This window comes from Rhynchophorus ferrugineus, unplaced genomic scaffold, assembly GCF_030347505.1.
Source record: "Rhynchophorus ferrugineus isolate W39M unplaced genomic scaffold, kcgeb_rfMv2 rfM2, whole genome shotgun sequence".
Lineage (NCBI taxonomy): Eukaryota > Metazoa > Arthropoda > Insecta > Coleoptera > Curculionidae > Rhynchophorus > Rhynchophorus ferrugineus.
The window spans coordinates 12,058,045-12,073,189 of NW_027472581.1; the positions used below are offsets into that span (position 1 = coordinate 12,058,045).

At 31.9% G+C, this 15,145-nt stretch overlaps 4 protein-coding genes across 4 annotated transcripts in view; 1 reads left to right on the plus strand and 3 right to left on the minus strand.

Annotated features, from left to right (window-relative positions):
* Window positions 1-996: 996 nt before the first annotated feature.
* Window positions 997-10,049, minus strand: LOC143191822 (ubiquitin-protein ligase E3B). The gene is made up of 16 exons (XM_076397231.1): window positions 9,747-10,049; window positions 9,459-9,664; window positions 9,117-9,388; window positions 8,872-9,060; window positions 8,630-8,821; window positions 8,381-8,570; window positions 8,084-8,329; window positions 7,853-8,024; window positions 6,792-6,910; window positions 6,415-6,733; window positions 6,019-6,364; window positions 5,749-5,963; window positions 1,972-2,101; window positions 1,753-1,917; window positions 1,582-1,693; window positions 997-1,524 (listed from the first exon to the last, which is right to left on the minus strand). Exons 1-16 carry the CDS (start codon window positions 9,905-9,907, stop codon window positions 1,352-1,354), a joined length of 3,207 nt encoding a protein of 1,068 aa, XP_076253346.1. The 5' UTR covers window positions 9,908-10,049; the 3' UTR covers window positions 997-1,351.
* A 549-nt stretch (window positions 10,050-10,598) lies between these two features.
* LOC143191827 (tRNA (guanine-N(7)-)-methyltransferase) lies at window positions 10,599-11,751 on the plus strand. Its single transcript, XM_076397249.1, has 5 exons — window positions 10,599-10,826; window positions 10,876-11,030; window positions 11,082-11,227; window positions 11,290-11,505; window positions 11,556-11,751. The coding sequence occupies exons 1-5, from the start codon at window positions 10,726-10,728 to the stop codon at window positions 11,682-11,684; spliced, it is 747 nt and encodes a 248-aa protein (XP_076253364.1). The 5' UTR covers window positions 10,599-10,725; the 3' UTR covers window positions 11,685-11,751.
* Window positions 11,710-13,633, minus strand: LOC143191826 (uncharacterized). The gene is made up of 4 exons (XM_076397248.1): window positions 12,984-13,633; window positions 12,453-12,708; window positions 12,114-12,394; window positions 11,710-12,064 (listed from the first exon to the last, which is right to left on the minus strand). Exons 1-4 carry the CDS (start codon window positions 13,370-13,372, stop codon window positions 11,710-11,712), a joined length of 1,281 nt encoding a protein of 426 aa, XP_076253363.1. The 5' UTR covers window positions 13,373-13,633.
* Window positions 13,634-14,174: 541 nt separating this feature from the next.
* LOC143190797 (uncharacterized) overlaps window positions 14,175-15,145 on the minus strand; it is a 42,605-nt gene continuing 41,634 nt past the window's right edge. Inside the window, exon 16 of the mRNA XM_076395366.1 lies at window positions 14,175-14,514. Coding sequence (XP_076251481.1) covers window positions 14,175-14,514 — 340 coding nt within the window. The remainder of the gene's footprint in view (window positions 14,515-15,145) is intronic.

Genomic DNA, 15,145 nt, shown 5'->3' on the forward strand with positions numbered 1-15,145 from the left:
TCGAAATATTAATAATACCTTTTGTGTGTGTACTTGTTACCTTGACGAAAATTAAAGTAATCTTACTAAAACTCTAGGGACGTAAACAAGACCAACCATATGATTGGCTTGATCTGCTCATGCGCTCTAGATAATCTACATAAAGTTATGTTTATTATTTGCTAGTTCTATGGTTATATATATATATATATATATATATATATATATATATATATATATATATATATATATATATATTTATATATATATATATATAACCATAGACCATAAACATAAAAACCAATATAAACAAAAAAACCACAAAACACCAGTTTTTTTTATTGGTAATAAAGGAAATTAAAAAAATTATAGCGAAGCCGAGACGACAAATTGTGTTTAGGAATATATATTAATATCGGTAAGTATATGTTACTATAATATATATTACTGATACAAAATTATTGAGATTATTATTGGGTTATTTATTGATATTCTGAGATTACTTTAACAAACAGCTTAAATGACACTTTTTATTTATTTATTATATACGCTTTTATTTATACTATCTGCAGCTTTTTAGTGAAAAAGAAAGGTATATTAGTAAATTTGTGCAACATAATAAATATCTATTAATACAAGTATCTATTGCTTTTATTTTGAGTTAATATTCCCAACTTTCAATATCATTAATTATCGAGAAATATTGATAAGTACGTTTGTGATTAACTTAGTTTGTGAAGCCTTAGCTAAATGTATTTCTTAACGAAATTCGGGCACCTAAACAGTAAAAATGTCAATCATAACCAAACTAAATTAAAATGTTATTTATCATATTTAAGAGCATCTGCGCTCAACTAGCCACTCATATCTTACAGCATATGTTGTTCACTTCCCAGTAGTCTATGATACTTTTGGCTGAACAAAGGCACTTATCAGTATTTTGCACGACAGCGCAGAATATGTTTGAAGCGTCACTGGGGGTAGGGGAAAACTGATAGATAAATTATACACTTCATGTTAAATGTGATAAAACATCTCTATTTACAATTGATGGGAATACAGTCACTGAAAAATATACAAAAATATACAGAGACAGAAAATATGTCAATATTAATACCTTAAATTATCGAATTGATCATGATCGTTCATCTAAATTGCACAGTCATAAATAAAAAGTAAAACATAGGACCTAACGGTAAATAACGCTAAATGCGTCTGTTAGAAAAAACTGATATGAGTTCAGTAGCAATTCCATGTCTATAAAAAATAATTACATCTCGCATCATGTTCATATAATTTAAACGAAAATTGATTGATACATTTTAGGTACATGTTGGAAACGCGTCTCAGGTCAGTCTCTATTCTAAAATATTTAAGAAAGCTCAAATCCTGTGTTACAGTTCACTGCATATCTCAGTTTCTCGCGAAGGGTACTTTTCTTTTGGTAATTTGGCAATTTTAACAGATTGAAACACGTGGACGAAGTGGGTAATCGATTTTGAGGATCTTTCTTTCGTATGGTGAAAAATCCTCTAAAAACGCTGCCTAATGTTGAACAAAATGGTTATGTTATAGTATTCGACAGTTTATACCGATACATACCGATAGTATCACCGGTGTCCTCATCATCACCAACTTCAACGCATCTTATGGAAAATGGTGGCTCCAAATGAGCAAATCCTAACAATGGTGGTTTTGAGCAGCTGGTCACAAACTATATAAATGCACGGTAGTAAAACAACAATTTTCCATATTGAGCAAAAACAAGAATACCTTTAAAAACATTCCCCTTTCGTCATCATTAAAATCTTTCTCTAAAATATCCCACAGCCAACAGATTACCCTGTGGGAATCATGGAATCCTCCATAGTACTGGCAGTTTTTACGTAGATCCTTCAGGTCCAATGGTACATTATCACCAGATATTAGTCTTTGTAACTGGAAATTATGACTTAGATAAAATAATTTAAATATTCAGAACAGCACTATTACTTCAGGTGTTGAAAATAATGTTAACCAATCCGGGTTGATTATAGACCGAAAACCCTTAATGAATGCGGCCGTTTGTTCTTTAATTTGGACATGCATTCGAAAGTGAGCCATGTGATGTATATAGTTTATTCTACAACAATTTATCGTTATATATATATGTTAATAGTTAAATATTAATAGAGTTTTTCAAGAAGTACAGATCTGTATGGAATACACCGAGCTGAACAAAACACAGACAGTGCTTTAATTAAAATACAAACTGCAAAATACTATTTCACATATATTTGAAATGGGAAATACATACGAGGGTCACTATTTATATTTCGGGAATAGGAAAAGAAATAAATAGTTAAGCTGCGAATATATTTTTTATTGTTTTTCAAAGTACTCGCCACGATGGTCGACGATGACTTTTGCATATGCTTAAACCAATTTTCAAAGCATTTATTCCATTCCGAATGAAGAAAACACGATTTTTGAACGCTTCAATATCAATCAATTTCCTATATGAACACTAAACTTTTAAATATAGTATCAGACATCTTGTTGTTGGGAATTAATAAAACCGGATAAAGAAAACAATCATTCTCCAAGTCCTGATTGGCACAAAATCGTTTTATATTGTATGAACACATTTTTTTTAATTTGAATATCCTACAAAGATGGTAAACTTTTTGCTTTTATCATTTAATAAAAAGTACAAATACTAGTCAGTCAACTAGATCTACAAATGGATCAGAGACTGGAAAATGCAGATTCATAGCTCCAAATTCGTTCATGTTGATTTTGCGTTTCGGCGAAATGACAATAACCTAATTATATAACTTGACGGATGTTTTATTCCTTAAGCAGAATCAACTAAACACTTCGGTACACATCTGGATGGTAAGTTAAAATGGAAACATCATGTTAGAGCAGAGCAGATTAGATTCAGCAACTGTACTGGTTAGTTGGAAGATACTCTCAACTTGATATAAAATCAAAGAGATTAGTTTATCAGTCAATCATAAAGTCAATTTGGACCTATGGGGTGTAAATATGGAGTTGCACTAAAACATTAAATCAACCAGTAACCGAACGCACTCAAAATAAAGTTCTACGATTAATTACCAATGCTTTTTTTGGCTTGTTACGGATAGCAGGTCGCGGAGACCCGCAGGAATAAGCGAGTTGGACTGGTTATGTGGAGACCGCCTCTGGGTAACCCACTAAACCCCACCCTATCAATTGATCTCATGAGCCTAACTGATACTTCTTATTATTAGTAAGGAGGGTACCCAAAACTCGACAGAAAAGGCCGAGACGAGGGAGTAAGAGCACGACGGAGTAGTGTCGGCTGCGATAGAATAAAGCCAAAAAGAACTGGATGTGTTATTGGCCTAAAATATCGGCCTGGTCGACGATACATCTATTATCCAAGAGACGATGAGGAATATCTCGAGTAAAGCTCGGATGTAAAATCGTTTCTCTCCTGTGAATTTTGTTCTGAAAAACTTGAAGACGTTCCACCTGACTAGGTGAGACGTATTTGACATAGATACTGGAGCCGTATAGAACTACTGATCGAATCAGCAGCTTGTACAGTAGAGATTTTATTGAGTGATGAAGTCTGCTGGCCCGGCTGATTAGCGACGACAGCAGATTGACAATAGCGCAACCTTTCTGGAGGGACGTTTGATTCTGGGAATTCCACCTAAACTTCCGATCGAAGAGAAGACCGAGATAGGTGGCTTCTTCTGTGGAAAAAGATGACCTGGGTTTTCTATGGGCCGTCTCATCGAGTTATTTCTGGAGTCCTTGGATATGCGGTACTACTCTTGTAGAAGTAAGCAAAATAAGCAGTATCGTCTGCGTAAAAAAAGCTGCCTCAACTAATGGTATACTAGGGATATTTAAAAGTAAAATATTAAATAGAACTGGTGCCAGGGTGTTGTTGTGGAACTCTTGCGTCGTTGGTTTTCCGATTCAGAGAGTATCTGTAATATTTATCTGAAACGATCATCCTGGCAGAAATGATTTGATAAGAGCGGTTAGTTCTTCGGGTAGTAGTACTTCTTAGCCAAATGCATTTCGCCACTAAGCCTTCGTGCCAAACCTTGTCAAAGGCTTTGGTTAGGTCCAAAAAAGGCTGCTCAAAATCTTTCACGTCGGTCAAAAGCACAGTTGATTTTTGCGGCCAGCCGATGGGCCTGATGAACGGCTGAGTGCTTGGCGCGGAACCCGAATTGCTCATCTGGAATGATACTGTTTGCCTTCGAAAAATCATTAAGAGCATAGAGAATTGCTCTTTCAGCAAGCTTGGAAATGGAACTTAATAGGTCTGCAGTTAGAAGATTTGGTCTGCAGTTAGTTGGACTCCTTTTTTGGGGATAACTGCGATGAATGCATGTTTCCATGTGGATGGCAAGTGTTACAGCCTCAGAACGGCGTTGATGATATTAGTTAGTTCGGCTAGCTGCTTGTGGGGAAGCTTTTTGAGTTAGGCTATCGAGATATTATCGAAACCCGGGGCCTTTTTGTTCAGAATCCTGCTGATCATTGTGTGAGTATTTTAGCAGTTACTAGGTGGTCTAGAAGATAACTTGGAGCCACTTGAGAGAAGTCCTTTAAAGCCTGGTCGGAGAGACGCAAAACGTTATCCCCCTTGAAGTCACACAGGCACTTTCGCAGTCATCGACTACGAAAAGGCCGAGATCCTCGCTAAATCATATGTGGCCCAGATGGAACGCCTCCCTCGTGCTTGAAATTTAAACGTTGTTGAAAACGACGAAATCAGAAAGGCCAACTCCGTTCAATTACCAATGCTTATTGCTACGTAATTAACGAAATGTTGCACGATGATCTATGGATAGATCAAATCAATCAAATGGATATATGAAGTGGTCCAAGATTTCACCTTAAAATATAAGTTGTTAAATCACATCAACGTAGACGCAATACAGCTACTGGACAACACGAGGGAAATCAGAAGATAGCATATCTAATGTAAGATGTAATTATAAAAAAATCATAGAATCTGTTGTATAAAGTGACGTAAAAGTACCGCTAACCTTTCTCATTGCGCGCCATCTTGATTATGTGACGTATAGTTCAGTTTCGCTTTAACCATTGTGTTGTGTAGACGTCAAAATTTTATTATGGATAAATATGCATCACAAGAACGAGCAGAAATACTGACAATATTTATTGAAAATCATCATAGCGGGACTTTCGCCCCACGTTGTATAAAGCTGGCTGAATTTTAGTAACGATTCAGATTAGGCTGACTTAATTCTCAAAAAAAGTAGCAATCTGAGTAGTGGTTGTGAGTGGTGGTCAATTTACGTCACCTCTGCGGAAGATAACCCGATGGTACTCTCGCATCGGTACGATATGTTCATTATGGCATTAACCCTATGACTTATAGTGCCATCCTGTTGGAACCACATATCAAAATAAATTGGTTATCATCGTTCTGTGGCGCTCTTCGTTGATGACATCACCAACGTCGTTCTCGCAACATTTAACAAGTGTGGGAGAACTTGAATGCCTGGGGTTCTCCTACACATCTTCATGAATCGAAGGAACCGATCTGGAATTTTGATCTGAACCGGTTGACTTAAATTTGGCTACTAAGTACTAGACTCGATAAGAAGAGTACGATAAAGTTTTAACATTTGGACGTATTCACAATTGTGTAACTTGTCATAGAAATTTACCAACAGTGACTGGATAATAATGAGAATCTACCCGTTCCAATTGAAAAACTCTATGTTAGAAACATCTTAATTTACTTACATATTGTCTTTTGTCACCGGTACTGCTTTCCCACCAGGAATCAACTCATGAGTCACAACTTTTCCCATATGATCCTCGTCTACACTAAATGTTAGATTCAGTTCTGATACATCCTCGTAGTGTTTTACATAACTCAAACTCCGATACAGATCCGGATCCAAGGACGGCAATTCATCTACACAACTATACATAGCTTGAGAAGTCTGGCCAGAGACCTGATAATTAAAAATGTATTAAGAAATATTAATTTAATAACCATCTACAGCTTACCTGACTTAAGAAGAATGAAGCAAAGGGTACGTCAACTACAATACCTTCATAAATTGCCTTTCCTAACATCCGTCCTGTAAATTCAAATAGCTGAAGATGATTGTCTTGCAAATGGGAGGTGGATGATGGATACAATCTTTCCTCGCTGGTAACCTTGAACAAGTTCAACGCTGGATCAAAAACTTTTTTTATGCTCTCCTCTAAGAATTCTTTAAACACTCCATCTTGATCTATTCCGGCTTCGTCTAAACCATACTCATTGATAAATCTGACTCTAATCACGCCTTTTAACGCCTGTGGTGGTAAATCAGCTAGCTGACGATATCCGTCTTCTACAATACGATTTCTGAAAACAAAATGTTTTTATACCGAAAATACAGCTTGACGGTAATAAACCTGCGAACGGTAATCAATGTGGATTGTGGTGAGGCGCAAGCTGATTCGGTTAGACCTAAAACGGTTTTTTCGTTGACTATGTATTTCCTGAACAACCTAACTCTGTCCTCGTGTGGTATAATATGGGGCATAGATTGTAGAAGTAATTGGGATGCTCTTTTTCCTTTCTCCAAATCGATCAAAAAAGTCGAAATTTTAATATCCTTAATCAGCCAATGACCTGGCGATGTGTAACTATGCCAGCAGTCTCTTTTATATAATACCATTAGGAGAGTGTGCATAGATTGAAAAAGGGTATTGTTCTGTATAGTTTTTATATCTAAAAAAGTGTTTTTTAAACTTGGCCTTGGTTAGTAAAAACCTGAACATGTACTTACCAAAAAGATTACCCAATACGGCTTTATATAAAAATATATTTAAGAAATTAGACATAGCTACGAAATCTGACAAGTGAAAGGGACTTTGTTTTTCGTACATTTCCATATCATCCAGTAAACTAAAAGTTGTTAAATATCCGTCATATTAAATATAAACGGAAAATAATATTACCAAGTTATACAAGTACCTAATAAATAATCCTAATATCTTAAAAATTATAAATTCTTAGGCAATTTAACATGGAATTTAATGGACACTATGTTAATCTTGATGCCACCACAGCAGGGCATAAAGATGAAAGGTATGTTTCTAAAGGAATCCAATTAGAATAAATGAAGGAGTTTAAGATAGATTTTCCATATATTTTTTAAGCAACTAACTGCCTGGTATTAAAAAATTATAAAACATTGGCATGACCAGATAAATAACTGAGCATGCTAGGAAATATATTAGCTAAAAAGGCACCGAAAGGCTAAATTGATATCTAAATAACATATCAGCCAAAAGGCAATACAGTTTACAGGTTAAATATAAACATTATATGATTAGAAAACACTTCAGTTAGAAGACAAAATCAACAACAATCAAAGGTCCAGTCAGCTAGAAGAAAACAAAAATTCCAAATGACAATCAAATGTCAAGTCCGCTAGTTGACACTAACAACGCTAACAAAGGTTGTGCCGGTATTTCTTGAGAAGCTCTCCCTGGGGAGTGGCTTGATGATGATGAAACAATTGAGCGCTGTTCAATGTTCGTTTTGTCCAATGTCCAATTTGTTGTTGAAATACGAAAATTGCGAATCAAAAAGATTCCTTTTTCCGGAAATTATCAACCTTTAATTAATTGAGTGCTAAGAACAACAGAGTTTGGACACATGGACGATTTTATTTTTAGGAAATACATTTTCAGATTTCACTAACAGTGTACATTAAGAATTAATAAACAATTTATCAGTTTTTATATATTTTTAGACATCTTGTATAACATTAACAGCAATGGTTCACAATGCTAACAATTAATCTGATTCTGATAAACTCACATAATACATAATATTACTTACGTAACATAGTGGGTCATACAATCAGCGAATAGTTGCAGCATTTGAAATTCAGGTGCCGAACATTTTGTATTAAACGCTAAATGGTCCAGAAAAGTTTTCAATCCACAATTGGGACCCAGGGAACATAAAAATAACCATAAATCATATAAAATTGAACTCTGATAACATAATCCTACAATGGTTAAATTCATTTTACTTTATGCACCAATAGAGGAGACTTTTATAACATACCAGTTAATATATCTAATTGCAATTGAGTTAGAGTACGCAGCGCTGTGTGGAAAAGAGAACAAGTAAGGACTACTCTATGAACTTCTGGACTACCCAATGCTCTGTAGGATTTTTGGGTGAAACTTTTATTGCCTCGATTTTCTAACATTTTCTTAAAAAAGTTACTGCTGTTTAAATGTGAGCTTTGTGTAGGGCTAACAGGCACTGGTGGTTCGACACCTTGAACTAGTTCGGACAAAAAGTTTCCTATAAAAAGTAACGTTTTTATAGAGATTCACTGAAAAATTGACATTTTACCTAAAAGAATCTGCATTAATTCTATATTCCATAATAGGTGTAATTGTACTTTTGTATGAGGAATAGCATCGTGAAGTGCTGGATCTTTGGGTTGTGCAAACCATCCTAATACTGGATGCCAATGAGTTAATGTTGATTTTTTGCTTACAACATAATTTTGACAACTTTCTAGCAGACCTGTTACAACAACCTTAAAAGACAGTTAACAACAATTAACAAGCAAATCATTTATTATATTTCTTGACATACTGTAAAGGTTGGGAAACATAACTCCTTCAATGTTGTACTTCTTTCAATATAAGCCATTTGTATTAAATTTGCCAAAAGGCACAATGCATAACTTCCTTCCAAAGTATTAAATACTATTCTCATTGATTGTTGACTAGAAAGTAATTCCAAACTTCTTGTAAATATTTTATGTTGTTGTATTGTTGATATGGACTGAAATATATAACTTTAATTATTATTGTTAGATTTATTTATAAACATACCTCTGGAGATAAATTCTCTAAATGATAAATTAAACCTGGTACAGAAAGGATATTTATCAAAAATATTGTCATAAATTTATCTGAAAAATTGGCAGAAATCAATGGCCTGAGGGAAAGAGTGAAAATTGCAGAAATTGAAACTGTTTTAAAAGCAATTTTGATTCTTCCCAGTCCTTTAATAAGTAGAGTCTAAAAATGACATTAGATTAATAATATTTTCATTAAAAAGACAAGGAGGATTATACTTTGAGGGTATTATAAAATCCTTTATGAAATAACTGACCCATAAGATTGGCACATAACTGATTCATCCCACCTTTCAAAACCTCCATATTTTTATGTTTTAGTGCAGCCCAAGTATTTGTATTGGTAAATGAAATTAACATGTGAAGATACAAAACTATAATTTTCATATCAGAAGTAAGCTCTGGTTTTAAATCTTCTAAATATTCACAGCATTTCCATAATATATTATTCATGTGTGAGATCCATTTTATCACATGTTCTTTATTTAAAGCTATAATCAATAATTAATTTCATTAATTTGTATTATACTTAATTTATTAACTTAAGATTTCTCGACTTACCTACACCAATATAACTAAATTTGGGAGAATCACAATCAAGTGATGCTACTAAATAACGGCATAATTTGACAAACCTTTCTGAATCTCTATCTTTTCTCCATATTAGTAGCAATCTAATACTTTGATGGTATATTTCAAGAGCAGGTTTAAAATGTTGTTTTCCATAGTTTTCAGGTAGTTCTGGTACAGTATTATCAAATTCATTTCTATAATAAACATTCAGATCGATATTTTAAAAATTATTATTTTACTCTTATGACAGCTCCTATATCTTAATAAAACACTTACAATATTTCTCTAGAGAATTTAATTCGTGTTAACCAACCCCGTACATTTGCTTGTATAGTAATAACAGCAGCCTCACGGCGCTTTTCCAGTGCTCTTTCCTCTCTAGCAGCTTTAGTTTGCTCTAAAAAATTTCCTTTGGCGTTTTCTGTTTTATGAAACATATTTGCTTAAATAAAGCTGATCATTTGAAAAAATAAAATATACATCGCTGCTTATCTTGTATTTTATATAAATAAAAATCCAAAAAGTCTTTTAAAATGAAATGTATTAATGGTAACTGTCATAAATGTCACTGTAAATGTAAATAAAACCCAATAATGAAAAACATTCTTGATATTTAAAATATGTTTAGTGGTATTCCAATTCACAAATCACAAATCACAAATTCATATATTTAAATAAAGTTAACACTTTTTAAATAATAAAACTAGTTACATCAATCTGTATTAAATATATAAGAAATGAAGATTAATTCTTTCAAATTTAATTTTTTTAATAAAGGCAGCAAAATTAAACAAAATATATTGATATTTGATATTTTATATTACTGTATGTGATTTTAAATATAATTTCATGAGGTTCTCTTTAATATTCATGTTATGAACATCTTGATATGTGATAAAAATTGGGAATTTTTGGTTAGTACATAATATTTAAGTTGTAACATACAATATATCATCAAAACGATGTTTATTAATTAATTTTTAAAAAGTAATAATAATTTCGTATCTACAAGAGAGGTTTTAATTAATATTAAATAGTTTAATAAATTTAAAAATAGAGTCTTCTTTATGTATTTTTACATATTAATACTGCGGCAATAGATATGACTCCTATGTTGCAAGATTGTCAAAAGAAGAGATGTATTAGCGGTGCTATTAACCTATTTGTATAGTGGTGATTTTTAGTTCATGTTTATTTTAATTATAATCAATTGTTGGGTATCTTGTAAGCTTTATCCTATTTTATTTAAGACACTATGACCGAAATGGATACATCAAGTTCATTATCGTTGCCTCAGAAAAGGCATTATAGGCAAAGGGCTCATTCTAACCCTATGGCTGATCATTGTTTTGATTAGTATGTATTATTTACTATTTAATATTTATAATGTAATTGATTATTACAGCCCGCAAACGCCAAATGAAATGGATTGGTCTGTGTTATATCCTGAAATATTGAAACAAAATAAAGAAAAGCCTGTTGAATTTGTTGATATAGGCTGTGGTTATGGTGGTTTGTTAATAACACTCTCACCAATGTTTCCTGATAACTTAATGTTAGGTTTGTAAAAATATAAAATATTTAACATTTTTATGATTGGTGAACTTTCAGGTATGGAAATTAGGGTTAAAGTATCAGATTATGTTGTTGATCGAATAGCAGCTTTAAGATCGCAGCACACGTCTGAGTATCAAAATATAGCTTGCATTAGATCTAATGCAATGAAATATTTACCAAACTTTTTCAAGAAAGGACAGGTTTGATTCTATTATATTTGGCTATAGCACTTTTTACTCATTCGATATTCATACAATTTTAGTTAAAAAAAATGTTTTTCCTTTATCCTGATCCACACTTCAAGAAAGCTAAACACAAATGGAGGATAATTAATCAGTGTTTATTAGCTGAATATGCATATGTATTGTCTGAAGGTGGAATTGTATATACCGTTACAGACGTTAAAGATTTGAATGAGTGGATGGTTAAACATTTTACAGAACATCCTTTATTTGAACAAATGACTGAAGATGAAATGGTATGTATTCTGAATCATTTTATATGTGTATTAATTCTAGAAATTTGTAGAAAAATGATCCAATAATTGAAAAATTATATAGTAGTACGGAAGAAGGGCAGAAAGTTACAAGAAACAATGGAGATAAGTTTTTAGCAGTCTTTAAAAGAATTGCAGATCCATTTAAACATGATATATAGTTTTAATAATTAATTATAGTATATTTTATGTGTTATGACAAGTACACTCAATATTTTTACAACTGAATATTTGTTTTTTAATTTTTTCATTAATTTCCTTTATATTACATTCCATCAAAGGACACTTTGCTACCATCATCAGACTTTCATAAATTATATTTTGAAATATAGTAGACAATTCTGTTATTTTTAGTTGCTTAAGGAATTTTTCTGTTTCCCATTTTCTGAAACTAGCAATGTCTTCCACACTTAAAGGGGTGTCGACTTTTTTTGAAGACATTATCGCTTGATCGCTCATGACAAATTCAGTGTAATAATGAGAAGGAGTTTTTGTAATCAATTCCAAATTGAACTTAAAAGTATTGCTGAATAAAACCTCACTAAAAATTAGGAGGTTGAATTTAATTAATGAGCTGATATGTCTGTTACCTTATAATTTCTTGTAATATTCTGCAAAACAATTTACTATCGTTGATATTTATTTTTGGTTGGTTCTCTGTTTCAGGAAAGGTGCCTCTACAACATATATCAGGATAGTATTTTTTTAAAAGACTTTTATGAACATTTTGCATTGATTGATTGGGGCATTGCTCTAATTGCTTTTCTACCTCCATGATTTGATCTAAATCTTTTGTATGAATCGTTGTTATATCCACACATATTGTCATTAGTGTTGGCTTTGGTTTTGGATATATTTTAATTGGATTTTTCTAAGAATCAAATCAATTAAGATATATTCTATGTAAATATATAATTTCTCAGTATTACCTGCTGGTCAATAGTTGCCTTTTCAGTTATTGTAAATTCTTGTTCAACTGCCTTCTCCATTTTATCATATTGTTCTTTAGTAAATTGATGTAAAATTGTCCCTGTGTAGTTTACTAATTCGCAAGGTAGCAGCACGGATCCAATACAAGGATTTGAAAACGACTTTACGACAATTACTACCGGTTGTATTTGTTTAGGTTCCAAGATACCATATCTTTGTTCTGCTGTTATTTCAATAATATCGTTTATAGTTACACTAAAAATACGATTAAAAATTTGATAGTCACATTTGATTCAAAATATAATTATTGAGAATTGTGAAAATTATTGTAGTTGATTTTGAAAACAAATGGTTGTTGATTAAACAGTGCAATCTTTACCAGTTTAATATGTGAAATTAAATTGTTAATTTGAACTGATTAAGAGTCTGTTATCGAGAAGTTTTCTTTTTATGTGACAGTTTTGGAAATGTTACTTTACAGCTAATTTTAGCAAGCATAAGGTATTGTATTTATGTACTAAATTATTTACCTATGCCAAATATACTGAATTGTTAAATATGGGGACATGTTTCTGATGAATATTATTTCAGTTTTTCTATTCCATATTTGTAAATTTCTTACATATATATGTTCACTAGAAAAATTAATAGGTACGCTTTTGCTGAATGTACTGTTTCCTGGACTTCTCTCTTTTTCCTTAGAGCGATTTGCTGGCTTAGAAATACCATCACCAGATATTTCATATATAAATGTAGTATCAGAATTATTTGACTCCTTATACTTCGCATCTATTTTTATGTAATATTTTTTTACTTCGATCGGGTGAAACTTTACTAACAATGCTGTAGAACTAAATGGCTCGATCTGATCTTTAGGATTCAGAACTTGTAAAACTCTAAAATCCTCAATTGCGCACATTCGCTCGAGCTCTTCGATGTCAAAATCAAACTGTATCAGGTGTTTAGTATTATTGTAAATCCAAATTAATTGTATAGGCGCTACTCTTGTTCCTATATATACGCTTTCTAATTCTGTTTGTAAACATTCCGTGTAGAAGGAGATTTTAGCGCTTTCTGGGGGAATTGCAAAAACTTTGAAATTTAATTTGATTACTCTGTCTTCGGATAAATTTATAGTGTAACAAATAGTATTGTCATTTGGAACCGAATATTTAACACGTATAGTCAAAAATGCGACTTCATTTACCTGAAATTTAATTGAATAATAATATATTAAATAGTATTGATTTGTAATAAAAAATTTCGATTTTGATAAATATCGAAAATACTTTTGTCATGTATGTAAATGAACATTATTTTTAGCAACGATTTGATATAATTTTTTTAATGTGTTTTGATTTGAATAATTTTTTTCTAAAAAAACAGCTCTGCTAAAATATACATATAGTTCTATTTTATGAAAAATCTAATCGTTAGCTTTAGTTAAAACTTCTTTTTACAAAAATCAATACAAAAAGATTATCATATTGATTAAATCTTGTTCGAAATAGTCATAAAAAAAAACACCAAATATAATTTCCTTTTTAATAAGTTTTTTGATTAATTTGACATTTAGTAAAATTGTGTATGCTATTTATTCGTACATTCTAATAAGACTGTTATATTTAGGTAATGTTATAAACAATATCAAAGATGATTTTAGTAGCGATAATCATGATTATATCATAATGATATTAAAAGTTTGTGGATTACAATAAATATTATAAAATCGAATTTACGTTCTTCACAATACAATAATCATCCATTAAAATATTACTGAATCTTACCCCTATTTTATCGTTAGATAATTCTAGAGTCACCATTTCTCTGTGAGGACAATTGAACTCTTTTTTTCTTTGATGAAACGACGAATAGGCGATTTCTTTAAGATCACAATCGCATAACTTATGCCGTTTAAGAGCAATCTCGGTTTCGAATCTGCTCTTATTCGACAAGCTTAATATGATGTAAAATTCTTTTGACTGCATCTGGCATTCAGGCAATCTCAAGTTGATTTCCTGTTCGGAATTTTTAGTCAGAGTGTTCAGTATGTCATTGATTCTGCAAATGTATTAAGTATTCCTCTGAGATTGGATAAATAATAGGTTGTTCAATAAGTTAAGCATTCGATAAGAGATGGCGATATTAGATGTATTGTTGGGACTGCAATATTTCATAACAAATAATAATATCTTGTAAATATTTGAACAATTTAATATTATTTTTTAATAATTCAACAAATTTATTGCAGTTTTGGGAAATACAGTTCTCCAATATATCCTCGGACAAATACAAATTATTTAAGATCAACAATGAGTACTTGTCTTGTCATCACTTTACCTATTGACAGGAGGCTATAGACATTGATAGTGCAATAAAAGATTTTACTCTTAAAAAAGTAGATGAATATATAACAGGTCAATTGAAAAGTCCCCGGCCTACCATAGTAAAACACATTTTTTTGGCAAAATTAATTTTTTTTATTTAACATAATTGCCTTCAAGAGTGATACACTGATTATAGCGACCCTCCAACTTTTCGATAGCATTTTTGTAGACGACTAAAATTTCTTCCCAGCGAGCATTCTTTTGAGATATATGAGAACAGAAAATAGTCGCTGGGGGTCAGATCTGGAGAATACGGTGGATGAGGAAGCAATTCGAATCCCAATTAATGGATTTTTGCCAACGTT